Source organism: Sinocyclocheilus anshuiensis, unplaced genomic scaffold, assembly GCF_001515605.1.
Source record: "Sinocyclocheilus anshuiensis isolate Anshui unplaced genomic scaffold, SAMN03320099.WGS_v1.1 scaffold6, whole genome shotgun sequence".
Taxonomy (NCBI): Eukaryota; Metazoa; Chordata; class Actinopteri; order Cypriniformes; family Cyprinidae; genus Sinocyclocheilus; species Sinocyclocheilus anshuiensis.
The window spans coordinates 1,088,079-1,113,143 of record NW_015547668.1 but is presented as its reverse complement, the minus strand read 5'-3'; the positions used below and the strand labels follow the sequence as shown (position 1 = coordinate 1,113,143).

The following is a 25,065-nucleotide window of genomic DNA, read 5'->3' as shown; positions in this document are numbered from 1 at the left end:
CCATGACATTACTATCATTAATCACTGTGCAGTGCTTTTTTGTATTGATATCTTTCTAACAACTCTGCATAAAACCCGTTGTACTATAGTGATCATATTTACCACAGTAGCTGTCAGTGAATGTACAATGTTTGTTTGTTTATTTTTTGTAGGTCTACATAGCACAGTGGTCGATGGGTAATATATATATATATATAATCCAGTTTAATGCTAGCAATTAAAATGAAGAATAATGCTGACTTGAAATGAACACTTATTTTACGCAATATTTATTTAAAAATCCACCAAAAAAATGTTATATTATCAGCTGTATGTTAGAGAGTGGAGTTTGTGTGTATGTTTGTAGTCTCCTAGGCAGATGTCAGTCTGGTGTCATGTGACTGAGTAGAGTACAGGAGCGTGTTGTAATTAGTGTAAGCGATGCATGTTAGGCATCAGCAGTTATTCCAGCATTCCTTGAATGATGCTGTAGTCAGACTCAAGACTGGGTTAGAAACAGATTGTCACATTCTCTCTGTCTCTTGCAGCGCTGTGAGTCCTGAGTGCTTACGTCTTTCTTCTCTGTGATCTGAGAGGACAGCGTCTCCAGGATGGCAGACAGATTTTAAGAGCAGAAAGGCGATAATCTCACAACATTCTAGTGAGTTTGAATACTGTTTTTCACGAGTTGTCTGTGTTTTACTGAAGTGGTTTCTAGATCTTTGAAATTCCTTCCTCTTTGTTAGTGGCGCTTGCCAAGGGAAGCACGAACATGTATGATACGTTAAATCATGTGACTTGTGAAGGTGAGGCGTGCTGTTACTTTTTAAACCATTGTGTGCATAACTGGACTAAACGGCAGACCAATATCATGCCATTCTGAAATGCCTGAGGCAAAGTTTGTTATCCAAATGATTTGGTGTAATTACCTCCCAATCATTAGGTATCCACCTCTGAATGCATTTGTTATTGCATTTTGCAACTTCAATTTTTTATTATTGATCATTTCCAGTGATTCTTTGTCTCTCTCCTCCAGCATTAGTTTCTCCTGGTCACCCTCACATATCCATTCCCCTCCCTCCGTCCCGTCTCTTTGAGAATGGATGGTCAGCAGTCTCTACAGGCCAGCGTGAACTCCTCTTACATTCCCACCACCATCTCCTCCATGTGTGATGAAGAGCATTCAGAGGGTGAGGCATCTGGGGACGACACTTCACCATTGCTTTCCCGACAGCAGCCGGCAGGGTCCCTGGCGGCTCATCACTGCCCGGAGGACTCTTACAATCTGGTGTACATCATCTTCTTTCTGATGGGCATCGGCTCTCTGCTGCCCTGGAATGTGTTCATCACAGCCAAACAGTACTGGCTCTACAAGCTCAGTAACAACTCCAGTCCCTCTGGTCAAGAGGAGCCTCACAATGACCTCAGTGTAAGCGTTTTAACAAATTAGAACACTTTTATTTGTAATTTACTAGTGGTTGACAGATATATTGCCAAAGCAGTATGACAGTGTGCGTGATTTTATTTTGACAGCATCAAAAACATCAGCGAAATTGAAATTATTAGACAGAACTGTTAAAGAAACGTAAATGGTATACAAAAAAGTATTGTAGCGTTCGCATTTCTATTATTAGTAATAGAAAGGGAAATGCTTCAATACTTTCTCATCTTCTGTCGGGATTCAGCAAATGCACATTTATATCATTTAAGCAAGTCTTTATTTATTTAATAAACATATGAATATGTTATAAAATAAATCTAATAAATCAATCAAAATAATGAAAAAAAAAAAAATTTGAAAGATTAAATAAAACAAAAAATCTATATCGTTTGACCACTGTTATTTACATGATTTTATTTATTAGCACTGTAAACAAAACAAAAAAACTCGTTAAATTAATTTAAAAAAAACTGACTGTAATGCTATTTTAGTTGTTAAGGCATGGCATATTGGTGCCTGTATATTTTACAACTTAATAATTGTATAGAATATTAATTTAGCAATCTGCTTGAAGTACCAAAATCTGCTTTTTACCGTAAAATGTACTGATAACCACAACAATAATACAGGTGGTAAAACTTACAGTAAGCCGATTGACAGGATTTTATTGTAGCATTTAAAAAAAAAACAATTCTGTAAAAATGACCCAAATAAGGTGCAGTGCAGCTTTGAAGAATAGCAAGTCGTACACAGTATATACATTGCGCAGTCATGTGCCAGCTGTTGCGTAAGTGTGTCAGATGACACAGAATGTGTTTGTCTCAGGCATGAGTGTCACCTACTTGTTGCCACGCTGAAGTTATTTAAAGCGGTCACAACATGTTTCTGCACTTTCTGCTCACCCCAGCATTCTCAAGGTCTTGTGATATTTGACAGAACTGATGTTCCTTTCATATGCAGAAGCACAGGCTCTCTTTTGCTCCTTTAGTGTGTTCTAGATTTAGGTATTAGGTAGAATCTGTCCTCTTCTGATAGTGATAGTATAGTGTTAGTCTGCCGTTTCTTTCCTTCTTGCCCTTTGGAATTGATCTGATTATGCCCACTGGCTGCACTTTCATGCTTGTTTCTAAATAGATTGAATCAGAAGGCTGAGGTGCGTCCTGGGATACTGCTTTTATGTTTGTATTTCCCTCTTAGTTGCCAGGCATAAACTAAGAGGTTTTAGTTGTCATAAACAGAAATCTGCTTGTTTTGAATAATAAGATTAAACTCATTATAAGTTGTGAGTTCATGAGTATTGATTTAATAATCATTTTCTGTTTGTCACTCTCACTTCTGCCCAATCTCTGGTTTTATCCGACAGGGCAGGAAATGCTGAAAGTGAAAGCGTATCATTTTATGAGACTCTTTTATGGATCGTCAAGAGCATATGAGCTCCGATCACCTTTGTTTTTTGAGCATGTGGCATATTTTTGAAGGAGATCCATCATTCACAAATAAGAAATGTTTATTGCTTTGCTTTAAGGGCAAATTTGATAGAATTATAGAATTTTATGAAAGCATGTCCTTTTGTCATTACATTCATGATAATTAAAGGGACAGTTCACCCAAAAATGAAAATTCTGCCATCATTTACTCAGCCTCAAGTTGTTCCGAACCTGTAAGAGTTTCTTTCTCCAGTTGAACACAAAAGAAGACATTCGGAAGAATGTTGGTCACCAACGAGTTTCTGATCCCCTTTGACTTTCAAAGTATATTTTTCTTCTTCAGTGGGTCAGTGGGGACCTGCAGTTTGATATCAAATGAATGCTGCATTTGAATGCTCTTTGGAATACTTGATTCTGACTGGTCAGTGGTATTCTGCGATCAGATATGTGTGTATACTGACCTCAAACTAACTGTATAATTGACAGTTGGCTCAGGAAAACATTGCTCTGTGTGGCTGTTCATCTTTTATCAGTCTGCACTCTTTATTATTACATAATGAAAAGAACTGCATCCAATGTGTCTTACCCATTTATTTATAAAAAAGTGTTATTTAGCGATAATGACTGGCATTGTCACTTACATCACTGTTTGTGCTACATGTATTATGAGTGACTTATGCTCTTTTTTTTTTGGTCTGGTGTGCAGGACTACTTTGAGAGTTACATCGCCATTGCGTCCACAATTCCCTCTGTGTTGTGTCTCATCCTCAACTACCTCCTGGTCAACAGGTAAAAGACACACATCTTCAAACTCAAAACGCATATACAAACACACTTCACTTTCCGTATTATACACTCAGAACATGCGAGTTATGATTTCAAATGCTGTTAAATCCATACTCTTAAAAATAAAGGATTCAAAAGGGGGTTTTAGCAGCGACGCCATAGAACAACCATGTTGGGTTCCCCAAAGAAACTTTCAGTGAACAAATAATTTCAATAATCTGAAGAAACTTTTGTGCATTGGAAGGTTCCATGGATGTTAAAGGTTCTTTATGGAACCATTGATGCTAACAAAGAACCATTGGTCACACTTTAATATCTCATTAATAAACCATTAACTAGGACTTTTGCCTCAATAAACTACTAATTTGCTGCTTATTAATAGTTAGTAAGGTAGTTGTTAAGTTTAGGTATTAGTGATGTAGAATATGGTCATGCAGTATATGTGCTTTATAAGTACTAATAAACAGCCAATATGTTAATAATAGGCATGTTAATAAGCAACAAGTTAATAGTGAGAATTGGTCCCTATGCTAAAGTGCTTCCGAACCTTTATTTTTAAGAGTGCAGGATAGAATTTTTGAAAAGTAGCTTTAGTTTGTCTTCCAATAAAAACCAAAAATGTTTTCTAACAGGCGCAAGAGTTTGCAACTTAATTTGCAGCACAATCAAAGCATCTCTTGCTGAGCCTCAATTGGATCAGTTCACACACACAGAGTCCTGTTCAAGTGTACTGTGGTACCTTTGTAACTGTAGCCAATTCCTGTGCTCTCAGAGAATAAAGCCTCACTGTGTCCATTTTCAAACATTACATGTTTGTCTCCAGACTTCCCTTTTTTGTGGTTTTGTTGTGAACATTGGACTCTAATTTTAAAGAGTTAAGACGAGTTGAAAATAAGATGCCTGTGGCCAGCAGGTATGGTAAAAACAAGCTGCTTGATGGACACACCGCTGTTTTGTGCGAAGACTAACTGAATTGGGATGAGCGATTGGATCATACAAACTGGATGACAGAAATATTTCAATGTTCACCCTCTGCATTGATGTTAACCTGTAAACAAGGGCTAACCCCTCCCTTACTCTCTGCAAACCACTCCAGGAGCTTTAACAGCATGTCAACAAGCCTACTCTGCAAAAACAGAGATAATAATAAAAAAATTGGCAAGTGGAGTTGCAGCCAATGAGTAGTGATTAGTATCGGCCTCAAATTTCTTGATCAGTGCACAACTATTGGTATATCTAGACAGCAGGATTGAAGGTAATATGATGCCAATACATAGAATGATTATAAATTAGTTGGTGATGCAAATAATGTATAGTTGAACGATTAAGTGGCTGGCCAATATATCTGTCTATCACTAGCATAAACCCAGGAATTTGTTTTTGCCTGGTAGACAATAGAACACATCAGCTGTGCTTAAAGCCCCCGCAATTGCATTTAAGAAAACATGAGTGGCCAGTCATTAAGAGCATTCTTATAAACTAACATGTTTGCATCCATATTTGACCTCAAAGCATGTAAGTTCCCACACTCCCCGTACAAACTGAAACCCTAGGTTGGGAATCACAGGCCGGCTGAATCAAGTTCTTCTTTTTTGTGTCTTCTTGTGCTTGAATGGTTGCAGATCACTTGAATGTTTAATTTGCCAAGATTTAAAGGGGTCATGAACTGCCTTTGTTTTGTTTTTTTGTTTTGTACTGTTCTCTGAGGTCCACTTATAATGTTATAATACTAATAATAATAATTTGTTACATTTATATAGCGCTTTTCTAGGCACTCAAAGCGCTTTACATTAAGAGAGGGGATCTCCTCAACCACCACCAGTGTGCAGCATCCACCTGGATGATGCCACGGCAGCCATATTGTGCCAGAACGCCCACCGCACACCAGCTTATTGGTGGAGAGGAGACAGGGATGAAGCCTGTCAGTATATGGGGATGATTAGGAGGCCATGATGATGGACAGAGACCAATGGGCGAATTTGGCCAGGATGCCGGGGTTACACGCCTACTGGGATTTTTAATGACCACAGAGAGTCAGGACCTCGGTTTAACGTCTCATCCGAAGGACGGATCAAGATTTTTACATCAAAAAACATAATAATTCAGAAGTAATAGGCTATTTTCTGTCTTGTTTTTGACCCCCTCATCAGAACGCTCTGTTTGAATAGGTGTGACCGATTGTCGACTCAGAAGTAAACGCCCACTGCTATGATTGGTTAAAAGTTGTGTATGTTTGATGGAAGCTGCTGTGATTTAGGTTAAAACTGCATAAATACTCCGTATATATCTAACAAACTGTAATAACAGACAAAGCAAAAGTGAGCACGTAATAAAAACAGTTACTCACACTTGTGTGGTGCAAAATTAGGCCCTGTCCACACGAACGCGGTTATTTTCAAAACCGCAGCTTTTTCTATGTGGATTGGCCGTTCGTCCACACGCAAACGCAGCACCAGGTCACTGAAGCCAAACATTTTTTAAAACTCCTGCCAGGGTGAAGATTTTCAAAAACTCCGGTTGCAGTGTTATCGTGTAGACAGTGAAACCGGAGTTTTTGGCTTGTGACGTCGGAGCCTGCGCTGTTATCTCCGCCTACTGGAAACTTTTTCAGGCTTCTGATTGGCCAACATGGCTTTACGGTTGAGATTATATCGCCACCTGTTGGTTTGGCATGCTCTTGACAGTGCTTCATAGCATGCGTTTGCGTTTTCATGTGGACGGAGATTTTTTTAAAACGGAAGGAAAAATGTGTACGTGTGGACATGGTCTTAGATCCAATATATTCGGCACAGCATCGTCTTTTAGTTTCAATTTTTCTGAAAATCCTGCGTCGAATTGTGCCTGGTTTAATCCGCGGTAAAATGAAGTCAACAAAAGTCCAAGTTTTTACTGACGTGGTCTGGCACTTCATTAAAAATAAAGTTCATCAAATAAAGTTTATAGTTTGGTTTCTGCGTAGAACTGTGTTTGCCACTCTTGTCATTTACATGTGTGCGAATCTGTGGGCGGGGCTAAATAGACAGTGACGTAGAAGCAGGCATTGATCTTCTTCTGCGGAGGCGGTGCTTATCCACACTATTACATCGTAAAGTGGCACATTCCACAACTTGTCGTTTTGGCAGATTGGCTTCAATATAAGCTGTTTTTAGAGTAACAAGAAAGTTCTGAGTTCTGAAACTTATAGAATGTTTTTATAGTACAATGACCTCTTATATATCAAAAGATCAATGGAATTTTGATTTCTCAGTTCATGACCCCTTTAAAAACATGCAAATGTTGAATTTTCTTCACTGACAGTTCCATCAACTCGTCTCGAACGTCTTTCACACTGGCCTCTGTATTTCTTTCAGGGTTTCCTCTCAGGTGCGGATAATGTTCTCTCTCCTGGTGATCTTGGTTGTGTTTGTGGTGACCACAGCGCTGGTGAAAGTGGACATGTCTGGCTGTAGGATGCAGTTTTTTGGGGGAACGCTGGCCAGTGTGGCGCTGGTCAGTGGGGCGTCCAACATCTTCTCTGGCAGTGTGTTCGGTATCAGTGGCCACTTTCCAATGAGGATATCTCAAGCAATCATATCAGGTACCACTACAAGTGTTCATCCTCTTGAGTTGACTGAAAGGAAATCGGTGCTATTTATCTCTAAATATATTTAAAAAAAAAACAGCCAACAGCACAATATACAGTGGAGCCACAAGACTAAGCTTGTGTCTTTTGTCTTCAGGTCAGGCCATGGGCGGCACTTTGAGTGCATTGGCATCAATAGTAGACCTGGCTGCCTCGAGTGACGTGACCGACAGTGCGCTGGTGTATTTCATCACAGCAGACATCTTCACTCTTGTCTGTATCATCATGTACTTGCTGCTGCCCAGACTGTCTTACTCAAGGTGAGCAAGTTTGCATAACATGTAGCACAAACCCATTAAAGGTATGACATTTCTATCATTGCATAACCCTTGATAGCCATTATGAATATTCCACTACACTAAACATTTGACCCCACAAACACAAAAGGAGCATTGTTTTCTTCCATTTATCTCATGAATATCTACCATATAAAAACCTGACCACATGATATTCACAGAGCTCTTTGTTGAAAGGGGAAGTGTGGTGCTAGTAGTGAATCCATGAGTTTCATCGGCGGTCTGGGGTCAAACCGCAGTTTCGTGACACAGTTGTGATGTAGAGATCAGCAGTTGCTGATGTGCCAACATACTATTTTTATATGCTTGAGTTAGGGATTTTTCAAAATCCTATATCCACCAAACAGTCACAAAAGGAGAAGTGCAGCAGAATCTCTTTTCCAATACAATGGCATTGAAAGGAGACTCTTTCAAGCACCTGAAATGTAATAAAAGAGACAAGGGTGTATAATTACTGTCCATATGACTTTGGTATTATATTCCTAATCGTCTAAAACTGTATGACATAATTGTGTGAAGAACAGCTGTCAAATCTTATTCAGATTCAAATATCATTGTGCAGAAAAGAGCATCTTGGAGATTCTGTGAAATATCTCCTTTGTTCAACAGTTGAAAGCTTTAAAGGTTTTAGAATAGCATGGGGGTGAGTATATGATGATGAAAATTATTGATGTAAATGCAGTACTCAGAGTTACTGTTAAGTGGCACTAGAGCGCTGCATTTACATGATGCGATTATATCAAGAAAATTTTACTGAATCGTTAAATTATTACTTGATTAAATCACAATAAATGATTTAAACAATAATGCAAGCGAATCACATTTGTTTTGTGTAAATCATTGCTTGTAAATCCTTACTTTCAAGAACCTATCATTGATTTCTATTCTATTCAGTAATGAAAATATTTGATAAAATATGAAAAATTCCCATTATTGGAATAAGTTGGAAAAGTATTAAGATAAAGAATTAAACTAAAGAAGTAAACAAGCCTTGGCAGGGTTAACAGGTGAGTGTACATATCATAATCATTATTTTTGCAAAAATAGTTTCAAACATATTTTTTTACATGGATTTATTATTTTTAAATATTGAATGTAATGAGGTTTTTTTAACACCATTTGACAATCTGAATTAATACAATTTCCGTAACATAAGAGGTCAAGTATCATCACCATACTACCAATCATACCAAATTACCAGTATTATATCGGATATTTAATCAGTATTATTCTTAAACTATTTGTAATCTTGACACAATGAGGGTCTACAGGGGTCTTCTGTTTAAGTTGATCTATGACGCAACACAATAAAATGGCTGACTTTTTAAACAAAACACAAATGACAAAATCATAAAAGTGAACAAATTTCAACTTAAATGATAAAAAAATTAACAACAAAATGAAATATATTTAAATGAATGCAATCATCATCATCATTGATTTAGTGTCTGGACACCACCTAAACACATTTGATTTTGAGCCCCACAACAAAATTGTAATTCAGAAATAGAAAACAGGTTTTTACAAAGTTCATGTTATTTTATAGAAATGTGTTGTGTTTTATAGAAATAGTAATGCGAGATTTGGAAACATATATATTTTTAAAGAATTTCAGCCTGAATGGTAAACAAATATTAATAAATAAATAACAACAACAATCAGTGAAACCCTGTATTTCAGTTTTCAGATTTTAGACTAAACCCCATAACAACATTTTAACATTTCAGAAGCGGAAAACTAGTTTTTACAATATTCATATTATTTTATAGAAATGCTAACAAAAGATTTGATAAATGCGGTTGGTAAACAAACAAATAATAAGTGAAACCATTTATTTCAGCTTCCAGACAGTTACACCACCTGAACATTTTTGACTTTAAGCCCCACAACACAATTGTAATACAGGAACGGAAAATATGTTCATCACAGTGAATGTCTCTATGAATTGTATTTTGTGACATTCCTAATCATAATACCAGGATGTCTGTCTGTCTGTCTGTCTAACTCTCTTTCAGGTACTACATGGAAGTAGCAGCTGTACCCTGTAGTGAGTCTAACAGCCACAGCAGCCGCTCAGACTCGTCCTCTGGATCCGTGCCGCCCCTCAAACCCATCCTGAAGAAGACCTGGGTTCTGGGCAGCTGCGTCTTCTACGTTTTCTTCATCTCCATCCTGATTTTCCCTGCTCTTTCCTCAGGGATCCAGTCTATGAATAAAGGCTCTGGGAGCCCTTGGGCTAGCACATACTTTGTGCCTCTGACTAGTTTTCTACTGTACAACGTTGCAGACTTCTGCGGCCGCCAGGTCACGGCCTGGTTGCAGGTGCCGGGTCCCACCAGCCGCATGCTGCCATTGCTGGTGGTCTCCAGAAGCGCCTTGGTTCCTCTCTTCATGTTCTGCAACTATCAGCCCCGGTACCATCTGCACAGTGTGTTCTTTGCACATGACCTCTTCCCCGTGGTCTTCGTCTGTCTGCTGGGGATTTCCAACGGGTACCTGGGCACACTGCCCATGATCTACGGGCCCAAAGTGGTGCCGCGGGAGCTGGCTGAGCCTGCGGGGGTCGTCATGTCCTTCTTCCTCACGCTGGGGCTTGCTGTGGGGTCAGCCTTCTCTGTGGCGCTCGTTCACTCTATCTGAGTCTAAATGACTGGCTGCCTTTCAGACCTTTACAGTGTTGCCACAAGACTGATTGTTTAAAAAAAATATATATATATATATATATATATATATATATATATATATTTCCTATTTTTTTGTTACAGGCTTTATGCATTTTAGTGGTCACAATGAAATGGGTGTTTTTTATTTCTAGTTTTTAATCTAAATGTTTTTTATGCTTTTTCTATTACAGTCAATTTTATTATTGTTATTTTTTTCAGAAAATATGCAATCATGTTTATCCATTTTGACCTTTATAATAAAACATTTGTATAAAAAGAAGCATTGTATGTGTACTTATGTACTTGTACTTATGCTTTAAGGGTTTTAGTCATGTTTACAATGTGTTATCGTGAAAGGACATTTTAAAGTGAAATGCAAAAAAATATAGCATATCTAACATCAAATAAATAATTACAAATATTAATCATAGAAACCTGCCATCTATACAATTGTCACTTTTTTTTTTTTCAAAATGAAAGCTCGTGTTTAAATGCTTGAAATTACTTTTGTTAAATTGTCAACATAAATTCAAAATAGCTGTGATGCACCATGTACTTCTGCAGCGTCTACTATCTTTAAAAAAATATTTCAAAATATGTTGTTTTAAGAAATTAGTTACATTTGAGAAAGATTGGTGATTACAATCTTGTTTTCAGTTAAAAGAAACAACTTTTTTTTGTTCGTTTCTTTGTGATTTAAAGGTTAATTAAATATTAAGGCAATGAAAAACAGCAGTAACCTGAAATGTCACACTCCTGACTTATTAATGTAATAGACTATTATTGTCACCTCACCTCCTCATGTATTATCCTTGCATGAGGAAGCAATCTTCAGATGCAGACGCACCTGTCCATTCTTCTGTGTGCATATCCTGCAGCAGTTCTGTGAGATTGTGAAGCTGTGAGGAGGAGACACAGTTTATCATCAGTTTGTGTCGTCTTTATGTGATGCGAAATTAGTTACATTTGAGAAAGATTGGTGATTACAATCTTGTTTTCAGTTAAAAGAAACAACTTTTTTTTGTTCGTTTCTTTGTGATTTAAAGGTTAATTAAATATTAAGGCAATGAAAAACAGTAGTAACCTGAAATGTCACACTCCTGACTTATTAATGTAATAGACTATTATTGTCACCTCACCTCCTCATGTATTATCCTTGCATGAGGAAGCAATCTTCAGATGCAGACGCACCTGTCCATTCTTCTGTGTGCATATCCTGCAGCAGTTCTGTGAGATTGTGAAGCTGTGGGGAGGAGACACACAGTTTATCATCAGTTTGTGTCGTCTTTATGTGATGCTCATGGAAGTGTGAGTTAAAGCCCACCCACCCATACAAACTAACCAAAGGATTCAGGACCACCAGAGGTAGACCAAAATATCCCACCGGAGCACATCTTCTCAAAAACATGGTACGTAAACACATATCCTTTAATACGTTTTTTATTGATTAGAGACAGCGACTTAAGGAAACAAATGGGAACTGCCTGGATTGAGTTTTATCTTAGTGTACTTTGCCCTACACACGATTTGCGAATTTAACTAGCTGCCCTGTTTATGACTACTAGTAAGTGTTGACTACGAACAACATAATGATAAATTACAAATCATGTGACATTTTCTACTAGTAAAAAGTTGTCTTCTGAACACATATGCACCGGAACACATGCTCTTTTTTTTTTTTCTTTTTTTTTTTAAACGTAATCAGTTTTATTTTTCCGGATTTGTGTGTTTAGATAAAGTCACATAGGCCTCACGTTACCCTCGCGAAAACCAGATTGTCCGTCTAATTTTTATAATAAAGCATATAACGGCAAGGTTGACCTGCCAGAAAAGTGAAAGCAACCTAAAACCAAGCCAGGGCCAAACTGACATGTTAATATTTCGTAGTTCCTCTTTGCTCTGTAGCGTAGAGCTCCGCAATCCAGAAAGACTGTAACGAATGTTAAATGTGGGTTTTTACGAATAACGTATGTTGTATGTTTTTGATTCATTACAAACAACCGGCTCTTGAGAGTCATTTGATTAAGAATCATTTTGCTTTTATTTAAAGAACCGACTCATAAGATTCATTCGTTCGAGAATCTGACTGCAGTACTCGTGTTGTATGATGATTCTCTAAAAAGAACCGACTCATAAGATTCATTCGTTCGAGAATCTGACTGCAGTATTCGTGTTGTAAGATGATTCTCTAAAAAGAACCGACTCATAAGATTCATTCGTTCGAGAATCTGACTGCAGTATTCGTGTTGTAAGATGATTCTCTAAAAGGAACCGACTCATATGATTCATTCGTTCGAGAATCTGACTGCAGTATTCGTGTTGTAAGATGATTCTCTAAAAAGAACCGACTCATAAGATTCATTCGTTCGAGAATCTGACTGCAGTATTCGTGTTGTAAGATGATTCTCTAAAAAGAACCGACTCATAAGATTCATTCGTTCGAGAATCTGACTGCAGTATTCGTGTTGTAAGATGATTCTCTAAAAAGAACCGACTCATAAGATTCATTCGTTCGGGAATCAGACTGCAGTATTCGTGTTGTATTATGATTCTCTAAAAAGAACCGACTCATAAGATTCATTCGTTCGAGAATCTGACTGCAGTATTCATGTTGTATGATGATTCTCTAAAAAGAACCGACTGTCTTGTCGGTTTCGAGTTGTTGCCCAGTAGCGGTGATGTTTACTACAGTACTATTATCGGCGGATAATAGTTTTGTAGTAAACATACTAAACAATAAAGCGTATTCTAAATAAGAGCCGCCAGGTTCCTACTACAGGAAGTGACATCGTCTTGTAGGATAACAACAGGTATCCTGGCCGTTTTCTTGTCATTATGTAGATAGTACAATTATATTACGAACATATTCTGATATTTCTTTTTCTATAGGCTAAATACTAACTTAAACATAAGCATGCTCATTTTAAGAGGTACAAACAAAAAGGACTAAAATTAAAAACGGAAAGTAAATAAAGTTATGTTGTATACGTTTGCTGTGCATCTGACACACATAACAAAAATGTATCATTAACATCATTTACTGCATTGAACACTTCCTCCTTCAGTAATCATTTACTCCAGATAATTATTTGACATTGGTTTATAAAATACAAGTTCCATGTTTCTGGTTTTAAAGCGCTTAACATGTTATGAGTGGTGCAAATGAAGAGTAATAGTGTTGGGTTGTTGGTTTAAATCCGTGTGCATCTCCTGCAGACAGAGGAAGGCATCATGCTGGATGAGGTGCTTGTGAACGAGCAGCCGTCCACAGACACAGAGGAGACAATGCCATGTTTCCAGACTCCGGGCCCCACTGTCACCTTCCATAATCTCCGCTACCGCATCAAGGAACGATTAGGAATGTTTAGTAGGCAGTGGGTTGAAAAGGACATCCTCAGAGATGTCAGGTAATGGTTTGACATGTTCTGCTAGTCAAACATTTGGACACACTTGCTCATTCCATAAGCATGCTAGCATAAACCTGTAGGAACAACATAGTGTAGGGTAGGGTAGTGTAGTTTTAGATTGTTTTAATGCAATCTAAGCTGGCTAATTCATGAAATTAGTTAGCCTAGATCTGACATGTCCCAGCCTGCCCATCTGTATTTTGAGGGGTGCAGTAATAGGGACAGTGGTCACGGGGGATCTGAAAGACTCAATTTATGTTAAATGCAATATACATTGGTTTTATATCTGCATTATATCAGCCGCCCTGCTCTCTAAGTAGTGAAAAACGCATATTACTTCACAGTTTTAATTCAGTGTTAAAGGGGTCATATGATGCTTTTTTAAAGATCACACGAACAGCTTGTAACACTCCAAAGAGAAAGGAAAACTTGAAATCGCATCATATGACCCCTTTAAGTGTTTTCTTGCACAGTTAATAGAAGCAGTGTATGAAGAAGAATCAGTGATACACAGTTGCGCAAAGAGCTGCTCGCAATTCAAAGAACTCCTTGTCTAGTTGAAAGCAGTTGATGTTTTCTTTTCCATCTGTTGCAGTGGCATCTTGAACCCGGGAATGAATGCGATTATGGGCCCTACTGGAAGTGGGAAGACATCGTAAGTGCTTTTTCATTTATTTCTGTTGATTTGTTTTAATAGTATTTGGGCACTAAAAATATCTAAACCTCATTGCATTAGATAAAATGTCAGCAACTAAACAAATAATTTTAAAGAATGTCAGGTCCCAATCTTTAAATACTATGTACTTAATAATAAAATAATCAATTGTTAGGTGCAGTGTACCTGTCGTGTTCATTTTGAACACGTTTGCTGCCGTTGAGGGGGATACGGATAAGATTAGGGACAGGTTTTTTGCTATGGTTAGGTTTAAGGGGCAGAGGTAGGGTTGGCAGTGAAATGGGTGTAACTACAGAAATAAATTACAGATATAAATTCAGGAAGGAATTTTCAAATATAAGTACAATGTGAAAACATGTATGTATACAATAAGTGCAGTGTATCAAATGATTAATTTAAATGTAAGTGCATAGAAGTTAAGGACACTTAATATCCACCTTATTTTTCCCGTAAAAGCGGGAGCGGCCATTTGTAAATTTAATGTGTCTTGCTTCCTGTCTCATCCGCTTCCAGCTATAATTAACTGTACAAAACAGCTCGTTTTGCGGCTTAATATTTCAAACTGGTGTGTCTTACCATATTATTTTAAAGGGGTCATATGATGCGATTTCAAGTTTTCCTTTCTCTTTGGAGTGTTACAAGCTGATTGTGCATAGATAAGATCCCTGAAGTTGCAAAGACTAAAGTCTCAAAACCAAAGACATATACTTTATCAAATTGAAGACTCTGCCACGCCCCCCTAAAACGGCTCATTCTAACACGCCCCCACATATCTACCTCACTATGTGGGAAGATTTGCATAATGCTGCCCAAATGTGCACGCAAAGAAAGAAGGCGTGGTTTCAGTAACCGCAGTTAGTGTTGATGCAGCATGTCAGGGAGGCGCTGTGTATTCTGTTACACCAAATACACAAAATAATGATCTTTAAAAAAGCATCATATGACCCCTTTAATGTATTATCTTAATTATGAACAAACTGGTTTGTAGTGCAAATCGTTTTACCGTTTACTGCATGTGGTTATTCTTCTCGTTATTTCCCTGCAGCGGCTAATGAACTGGAAGTCTCGCACATTGACAGAAAATGGCTTACTTCCGCATTGAAAAAATAAGGTGGATAAAGTGGGTCCTAACAACATCATAAGCACACGTTTCAAGCAAAATATTTGAAAATTATTTTTTTGTTAGTCACTGCTAAAATGAGTAGGCTCATAAGTGGGATGTTAGGATAGTTAGCATTGTCTGTTTGCAGATGTTCAGTAGCCCCTCACTGCAGAACACAAGAACCAGGGGGCGTGGTTGGATCCACATCAAGGGGGTGGAGATGGGTAGGTGATGGGTAGGTTTAGGGGTGGAGATGGGTGGGTTAAGGGGTGGAGATGGTTAGGTGATGGGTAGATTTAGGGGTGGCGATAGGTAGGTTTAAGGGTGGAAATGGGTGGGTTTAGGGGTGGAGATGGTTAGGTGATGGGTAGGTTTAGGGGTGGAGATGGGTGGGTTTAGGGGTGGAGATGGTTAGGTGATGGGTAGGTGGAGGTGGAGATGGGATCCAGGGGGTGGAGATAGGTAGGTTTAGGGGTGGAGATGGGTAGGTTTAGGGTTGGAGATGGGTAGTTTTAGGGGTGGAGATGGGTAGGTTTAGGGGTGGAGATGGGTTGGTTTACGGTTGGAGATGGGTTTGTTTAGGGTGGAGATGGGTAGGTTAAGGGGTGGAGATGGGTGGATTTAGGGGTGGAGATGAGTAGGTTTAGGGGTGGAAATGGGTGGGTATAGGGGTGGAGATGGGTGGGTATAGGGGTGGAGATGAGTAGGTTTAGGGGTAGAAATGGGTGGGTATAGGGGTGGAGATGAGTAGGTTTAGGGGTGGAAATGGGTGGGTATAGGGGTGGAGATGGGTTGGTTAAGGGGTGGAGATGAGTAGGTTTAGGGGTGGAGATGGGTGGGTTTAGGGATCAGGGGGTAAAGACGGGTAGGTTTAGGTTTAGGGGTGGAGATAGGTGGGTTTAGGGATCAGGGTGTGGAGACGGGTAGGTTTAGGGGTGGAGATGGGTGGGTTTAGGGATCAGGGGGTAAAGACGGGTAGGTTTAGGTTTAGGGGTGGAGATAGGTGGGTTTAGGGATCAGGGTGTGGAGACGGGTAGGTTTAGGTATATTTAAGGTGGGAGGAGTTGGATCTGGATCTAACCCGGCCCCCTGGATCTTGTGTTCTGCAGTGAGGACCATCTCCAGATGTTTGATACTTTATCTATATCAGTGTAATTCATGAACTTTCAGTCATCTATTATTTGTATAGTTCAGGCAAAAATGTAATTCTTTCATCATTTACCTAACCCTCATGTTACTGATTGACTACAGTGGAAGTCAGTGGGGCCCAAAGTTGTTTGGTGCCCATCGTTCTTCAAAATGTCTCCTTTTGTATTCCGCAGAACGGCAGAAAAAAGTCATTCTGGTTTTGAAAGATGTAAAGCTGAATAACTCATGACAGAGTTTTTGTTTTTGGGTGGGGTGTTTTTTTTTGTTTTTTTTTGGAAAAACCTACCATTTAATTAAGTAGTTATTTGCATTTACAATATATTGGCATTATTTACTGTGTGTCTGTCTTCAGGCTTCTGGATGTCATTGCAGGACGGAAAGATCCTAAGGGCTTAAAATCAGGCCAGGTTCTAGTTGACAACACCATTGTTACCTCTGACCTCAGACTCTGCTCTGCCTATGTAGTTCAGGTGGGGGGACAACACTCTCTTTGGCCTTACAAAAGACATATTACAAAAAACTGATACTACTACTGTACAAAGCTTTGGTAAGATTTTTTATGTTTTATGCTCACCAAGGCTGCATTTATTCAATCAAAAATACAGCAAAAACAGTAATATTGTGAAATATTATTACAATTTCAAATAACTGTTTTCTAATTTTTAAAATGTAATTTATTCCTGTGATAAATTCATTTTCAGCATCATTACTCCAGTCTTCAGTGCCACATGATCCTTCAGAAATCATTTTAATATTCTGTTTTGATTTCTGATTATTATCAATGTTGAAAACAGTTGTGTTGCTTTATTTTTTGAACATACTGTGATGAATGGAAAGTTCAGCATTTATTTGAAGATCAACAACATTTATTTGAAATAATCTTTACTTTGTCTTTACTGTCACTTTTGATCAATTTAATACATCCTTGCTGAATACAATTAGTATAAATAATTTCTTTAAACAAAAACAATCTTACTGACCCCAAATTTTTGAATAGTAGTATGTATTGTTTTTATCTTACATAGTAGTGATCGAATAAGAATTGCTAGATGATTGAAAATTAATATGATGAAATCATGCATTATTTCCTTACTTTCACCTTCCAGAATGACATTCTGATGGGTACTCTGACCGTAAGAGAGAACTTGGCATTCTCTGCCAATCTCCGCTTGTCACGCAAAGAGTATTCCTCAGCTGACAAACAGATGAGGGTCGACTCCGTCATCCAGGAGCTTGGCCTGAAAGATTGCGCAGATACTAAGGTAATGCACTGAAGAGGATTGTTGAAAATGATTTGTTGTGTTGGTATGAACAAAACATCCTCACAGTGTGTGTGTGTGTGTGTGTGTGTGTTTGTGTGTTTGTGTGTTTGTGTGTGTGTGTGTGTGTGTGTGTGAAAGAACAACAACAGTAGGGTTGGGTGCTATGTCAGCATACACGTGTGACCATAGGAATGTGACATTTTACACTGACAGGACTTGTTCTCTCTCAGATTGGGACGATGTTTTTGCGTGGTGTTTCTGGTGGAGAGAAGAAGAGGTGCAGCATCGGGATGGAGCTCATTACGTCCCCCTCCCTCCTGTTCCTGGATGAGCCCACCACAGGCCTGGATGCCAACACTGCCAACTCCATCATGGAACTGCTGCAGAAGTACCACACATTCTCTTATCAGACATATTCTCATATCTACTTCCTGTGAACAATGTGTGCCATTAAAAAAAACAAAAACACTTTCTCCTTAATCTTAACCCTGTAAATTCATGACATATGAAAAGTCTTTTGAAGTGAATCAGTTTATTGATCCTTTAGACAGTCTCATATTTGATACAGTAGGCTTTTATGGCTCATGTAGTATGATAGAGGAGAATATGGAGCTAATTTTCAAGGAGAAAAAGTTTGTTCAGTTGCTTCATATTTATTTGGCCAAAAAGTGAAATTCAGATAGCCTGTAATGTAAATCAATAAGGTCTTTATGACAGTATAGCAGTTTACTTACATAAAATGCATTTAAATATCAGTTGTCACTATATGTTTCCCAATAATGTCTTAGTAAGATGAGATTTAAATGCTTAGTTTTATGATCAAATTATATAATGCAACGCAATACAATGATTATTGAGAGATGCACAAATAAACCTTTCTCAAAAGCCTGATGTATCATATTTGATACTCACATTTTAACATGTAAACAGAGACGTGAACAATGCATTTTCAGAATTATACTAAAAGGCCTTTTACTCGATCAAAAGTATAATTCATAATTCATTGATGTATCAAATTCATACGCTTATAATGTTAATATGCTGAGACAACTAAAGCCATTTGTAGAATACTTTAACCTTTTCTCAAAAGTGTAAAGTGTACCGTGGTTCATTCTTTTAAAACACAGTATGAAGTGCTTTAAAAAAAAAGTACAAGCTTCATATTTCTATTTGGAAAACCCTCCAGTGCATTCTCCTCATTGACGTCCATTGAGAGTTTATTATTGTACACGATGTATTACTGTGCTTCAGACTGAGACATGAGTCAAAATAATGAAGTGTGGTAAATGACTGCCTGTCACAGATGAGTTAAAACTGTATTTAACCCCCCAGAAAATTGCATAACATTTGACGTTTTTTACTGTAGCTGTCAGAAGAAACCACATTCCACTTCAAATGTAAAGCACAGTCACGTACAACCTGCTTTTGTCTATTTTGATCATGACAAATGCAGAGATTGAGATTGATTATTTGTTATTTTGTCACTCAGGCTCTCCAAAAAGGGTAAGACTGTCATCTTCTCCATTCACCAGCCACGCTACTCCATCTTCAGCCAGTTTGACCACCTCACACTCATGAATAAAGGAGAAATCATCTATGCAGGGGCCGCCACCAAAGCCATTACCTACTTTGAGGAGTTGGGTACTGACAGACATACTTCGTTCAAATGAAGATCAGCAGTGATCTGCTAAATCAATGCATGTGTACTGTGATTCTCAACCCTGTGCCTGTGTGTCGTAGGTTACAAGTGTGAGCCATTCAACAACCCGGCAGACTTCTTCCTGGACGTCACAAACGGAACCGTCCTTCCTCAAATACATAACAATAAATCAGGTGCTGAATGTTTTATTATTTGAATTAAATTAATACTTTTTTTCAGCAAGGACACATTAAATTGATGTGACAGTGACAGTAAAGACATGTCTAATGCTACAAAAGATTTCTCTTTCAAATAAAATGCTTTTGAATTTTCTATTTATCAAAGAAAAAAAAAAGGTTCCATAAAATTATTAAGCAGCACAACTGTTTTCAACACTGATAATAATAAGAAATGTTTCTTGAGCAGCTAATCAGCATATTAGAATGATTTCTGAAGGATCATGTGACACTGAAGACTGGAATAATTTACTGTGTTTTTGGTCAAATAAGTGCAGCCTTGGTGAGACTTCTTTCAAACACATAAAAAAATATGAATTATGCTACATAATAAATATATTAAAGAGAAACATTTCTCAATAAGCAGTAGTGGAGGCAGACTCTATTGTAGCAATACATCATTCTGAGTCATGCTGTTGGTACTTTACATGGACATTTCTTGTTTTTTTTATTTTTTATTTTGGTAACTGAATTTTTGGACTACTCTTGTTAACCATCTGTGTTTGTGTGTTTGTAGAGATGTGTAGCAACAGCGATGAGATGGTGGAGAATGAAAACCCTCTGGCGGTAATTTACAGAAAGTCCCCTCATTTCCTCAATGTAAAAGACAGACTCACTCAGATTTCAGATGGGTTTGACCCTGAGGTCACTAAAGGTGACAGGGTTGGGTACGCCACACCTTTCTATTACCAGGTATGTAGAAGCAATGGTTTAGCTAAGCTAACGTTGACTCATTAGATAGGTAAGCAGGAATAACATCAATAGATGACCTCTGTACATGGGTGATGAGGGTATGTCCATGTTGCAGCTCATGCTGGTGAGTGGCCGCACCGTAAGAAACATCTTGAGGAATCCTCAGACGTCTTATGCCCAATTGTTCCTCAACATTTTCTTTGGTATTTTAGTGGGACTGATCTACTACCAGATCCCACACACTTTACCAGAGGCTCTTCAGAACAGGTGAGCACCTGCTTGCATATTTCATTGGGTCCTAAATTACCTTTCTGACACAATTTTCAGTTTAAATTCATGGTGTGGAAATTAAAGAGTTAATTCACCCAAAAATTAAAATTCTGACATTAATAACTCATCCTCATGTCGTTCCAAACCCGTAAGACCTCCTTTCATCTTCGGAACACAAATTAAGATATTTCTGATGGATTCTGAGAGCTCTCTGACCCTCCCATAGACAGCAAGGATTCTTACACGATCAAGGTCTAGAAACGTAGCAAGGAGATCGGTAAAATAATCCATGTGACATCAGGGGTTCAACCGTAATTTTACGAAGCTATACGAGAATACTTTTTGTGCGAAAAAGAAAAAAAAAATTTTTTTTTTTTTTTTTGCGTGCCGCAGCTGGCACAGAACAGCATACGCTGTTTACGTTCAGTTTGATTTTCTCCAAAAGGGCGCTACGGTGACGCAGAGGAGACGAATTGTTGAACAAAGTCATTATTTTTTTTTCTTTTTCGCACAAAAATAATTCTCATAGCTTCGTAAAATTACGGTTGAACCCCTGATGTCACATGGATTATTTTACCGATCTCCTTGCTACGTTTCTGGACCTTGATCGTGTAAGAATCCTTGCTGTCTATAGAGCCTCCGAGAGCTCTCGGATTTCATCAAAAATATCTTAATTTGTGTTCCGAAGATGAACGGAGGTCTTGCGGGTTTGGAACGACATGAGGGTGAGTTATTAATGACAGAATTTTCATTTTTGGGTGAACTAACGCTTTAAGGAATGTAAATGGAAAATGAGGTCAGAAAAATTAAAAAGCTATAATATACAAAATATTTAAAAAAAAATCTAAATATATATGTATGTATGTATATGTTTGCACGTGTAATTTTCATAATATCTTTTGATATATCATTTGATACATCAGGCTTTTATGGCTCTTATAGTATGATATAGGATCTTATACTCTAGGTGGAGGCTCAAACTGAGCAAAAATATTAAATATGCTATTTGATATAGTTGCTAATATTTATATGGCCCAAAAGTAGCTGAAAGTCTGATAGCCTTGTGAATCAGTGAGATTTTTATAATATTATATATAACATGCTACTTACATAAAATACATATACATATCAGTTCTGTGGTTTTATGATCAAACTCTGTAGTTTTTATTGTGGAAGCAAAACATAACGCAATGCAATAAAATCATGACGAACAAATAAAGGTTCCTCTAAAGCCTGATCTTATTTGATACATTTTAACACGATTTTTCATGTCATCTGGAAAAAAAGACTTAACGATATTAAAGATATTCTTTTTTACATATATTCTTTTTTATATATCTTTAAAGATATATCTTTTTTGTTTACTTTATAAAAATCACAAACTGATTAATATATATATATATATATTTGCTGCCTCTTTTCTCTTCAGAACGGGAGCTTTCTTTTTCCTAGTCATTAACATGGTGTTTGGCAATCTGTCTGCGGTGGAGCTCTTCATCAGCGAGAGAGTGCTCTTCATGTGAGTCGACCTCCAAACATGAGCTTTCCAGCCTGCTGTTCCTATTTGATAAAGACCACCATCACATGTTCCTCTCACCTGCAGCCATGAGAACTCGAGTGGTTTCTACCGCACCTCTGTCTACTTCCTGTCCAAAGTGTTTGCTGACCTCATACCAAACCGCATCCTCCCCGTCTTCATCTTTTCTGCTATCCCGTACTTCATGATGGGTGAGTAGAGTCACTCTCTTCTTCTTTCAGGAAGACATTTTAGGAAGCATCGTACGTATCCTTGTCCACAAACACAATCCCATAGTGCACTGAAAAGATCCAAGATGGTGCATGAAGCAAGAGAAGTGTGTTCATTCACTGTTACTTTATTAGTGGAGGAATGTAAGGAATAGTGAATGAGGGTGCCATTATGGTGGCAGTTGCTCACTGGTATTGTGTTACAAATGACACATAAATCACATTAATAACCGTTTATAGCCCTTTGTTGTGGGTTTTTGCTGTACCTACATTACACTGTTTCAGTGAGCTTCATCTCTATTTGTGGCTCAGGCCTGAAGCCTGATGTGGAGGCGTTCTTCCTGTACTGTGTGACCATGAGTATGGTCAGTCTGTCAGCGGTGAGCTTGGCCTTCCTGATCAGCGCCAGTGCGGGCTCCTTCGCAATGGCTAACATCCTCATCGCACTGCCTTATGTCGTAATGATGGTGAGTTTAGCCGAACAGAAGATTTACAGACATGTAGATTGTTTGCTTTGTTCTAAAAAATAAAAAAACACTTGCATTTTCTCATTGGTACGGTTCACTTTTGTAACATTTGAAAACGGACCAAAATGATATTTCTTACCAAAATTCTGATTATTTTACAGCATGATTGCATATGCCTAAACTACGACAGCGTTTTAGTGCCATGTCAAAAAAGTAAAAAAAAAAATCTAAAATTACGAGATTAAAGTCGTAATATTTTGAGAATACAGTGGAAAATTTTCTCCTGGTGCTCCCAATCCGGGCCATTTGCATGCGCAATAGGCTATAGAATGTACTCTCAAAATATTATAACTTTAATCTCCTAATTGTTACAAATGAATTCTCGTAATTTTGATTTTATTTTCGAAATATTTCGACTTTATTCTCATAATTTTGACTTTATTCTCAAAATATTTGGACTATTCTCATAATTTTGACTTTATTCTCTAAATATTTGGACTATTCTCATAATTTTTACTTTATTTTCAAAATATTTTGACTTTATTTTCATAATTTTGACTTTATTCTCAAAATATTTCTACTTTATTCTCAAAATACTTAAATTTTATTGTAATTTTGACTTTATTCTCAAAATATTTTGACTTTATTCTCGTAATTTTGACTATTCTCAAAATATTTTGACTATTCTCGTAATTTTGACTTTATTTTCAAAATATTTCGAATTTATTCTCATAATTTTGACTTTATTCTCAAAATATTTCGACTTTATTCTCAAAATACTTCGACTTTATTCTCAAAATACTTCAACTTTATTCTCATATTGATATGATTTTATTCTCGCAATTTTGTCATTTTCCTCAAAATATTACGATTTTAATCTCGTAATCTTAGACCTTTTTTTTTTTTTTTAACGTGGCACTAAACCGCCATAGTACTAAACAAACCAAACAAATGAGCAAAACATTATGTCAGCTTGAAAAGGTCAAAATGATTGCTTTAAATGCACCAACACGACATTAGGAAGTAAACTGCAATTAATGGGATGAAGGTGTACTTTTGGAACTTCGCATGATCTATTCTCACAGGTTCTTCTGTCCTGTGTCTCCTCAGGTGTTTGGGGGTTTCCTAGTGAACCTGAATTCCATGCTGAGCGGGATGTCCTGGCTGAAGTGGGCCAGTATATTCCGATATGGCTACAATGTAAGAACATAAAACATTTTACAACTCTGTATATATTTGCGTTTCAGCAGTAATCCAACCAAACTGCCTCCCTTCAGGCACTTGCCATCATCGAGCTAAAAGATCAAGTCTTTACCAGTAACTACACCAGGTAAGACTCACTCGTACTCAGTGGCGCCTCCTACTGGAAAAACAGAATTACTATCAGAGTTTAGTCTCTAGGAGGTCATGTGGGTAATGTGAGGTGTCAACTGCAAACTCTCTCTCTCTTACTGACAGCATGACAGGTGACATGTATCTGGATCATCAAGAAATCGACTACAGCACTTGGGGCTTTTGGCAGAACCAGGTAGCTCTGACAGGCATTATGTGCGTGTGTCTGATTCTTACTTATGTGCAGCTGCGTCGGATCAATCGCTGGAAGTGAAGGAATGACACGGTTTTTAATTTTGAACCCTTTGCATCATGAAATCATACATGTACAGAGAAATGTGTCAGCCATACACAGAATCCACAGCTCACTACCTCAGTTACTTCAAATCTGCTACCTCTGAAACTACCCGTGGCATAAAGTATGCAATTGTTTGAAATTTTGTAAAGGTTTCATGTTATATAAAAGTTGTAAACCTTAACAAAAAAAAAAAACCCCAGATTGTATTTAGTGTTGTTTATTGCCGAAGAACAACTACAACAGACTTACAAAAAAAGAGTTTAAAAATTGCAAAACATTCGAAGGGAGATTGATGTGATTACAGGAGCAACAACTCTCTGAGAATGATGCAGTTAACGGGAATCATGATGAAATGGCGCTAGCAATAGATCTTCACACATATTGTGACATACGGAGCAAAAAAGGTTTTTATAGGTCGATTCACAAAGCTTGACACAATGTTTTTGTTTGCTATTAGCGGATATGCATAAACAGCATTTTAATTAGAGTAGAATAATCATGGCTGATAGGAATACATGCAAATGTAAAAAAAAGACAAAAAAAAAAAACAAAAAAAAAAACTGGATGCAAGAAA

General features: G+C 37.6%; 2 protein-coding genes across 4 annotated transcripts in view; both read left to right on the top strand.

The window, feature by feature from the left end:
* The window catches only part of LOC107702689 (equilibrative nucleoside transporter 3-like), an 11,452-nt gene extending 1,208 nt beyond the window's left edge, over positions 1-10,244 (top strand). For both annotated transcript variants that reach the window (XM_016505083.1, XM_016505084.1), the window contains exons 2-7: positions 528-640; positions 1,016-1,408; positions 3,554-3,636; positions 6,984-7,210; positions 7,353-7,515; positions 9,567-10,244. In XM_016505083.1, the coding sequence (XP_016360569.1) occupies positions 1,079-1,408; positions 3,554-3,636; positions 6,984-7,210; positions 7,353-7,515; positions 9,567-10,191 (1,428 nt within the window). In that variant the 5' untranslated portion in view covers positions 528-640; positions 1,016-1,078 and the 3' untranslated portion in view covers positions 10,192-10,244. The remainder of the gene's footprint in view (positions 1-527; positions 641-1,015; positions 1,409-3,553; positions 3,637-6,983; positions 7,211-7,352; positions 7,516-9,566) is intronic.
* Positions 10,245-11,478: 1,234 nt separating this feature from the next.
* Positions 11,479-25,024, top strand: abcg2c (ATP-binding cassette, sub-family G (WHITE), member 2c). 2 transcript variants are annotated; one of them, XM_016505078.1, is made up of 16 exons: positions 11,479-11,623; positions 13,431-13,621; positions 14,217-14,276; positions 16,901-17,018; positions 17,655-17,810; positions 18,041-18,198; positions 19,300-19,451; positions 19,551-19,643; positions 20,203-20,378; positions 20,494-20,645; positions 22,078-22,167; positions 22,252-22,376; positions 22,707-22,861; positions 23,972-24,061; positions 24,139-24,191; positions 24,320-25,024. In XM_016505078.1, the coding sequence occupies exons 1-16, from the start codon at positions 11,621-11,623 to the stop codon at positions 24,465-24,467; spliced, it is 1,920 nt and encodes a 639-aa protein (XP_016360564.1). In that variant the 5' UTR covers positions 11,479-11,620; the 3' UTR covers positions 24,468-25,024. The 2 variants fall into 2 exon arrangements, with proteins under 2 accessions (XP_016360564.1, XP_016360565.1); XM_016505079.1 differs by lacking the exon at positions 11,479-11,623 and adding an exon at positions 13,072-13,144.
* Positions 25,025-25,065: the final 41 nt, after the last annotated feature.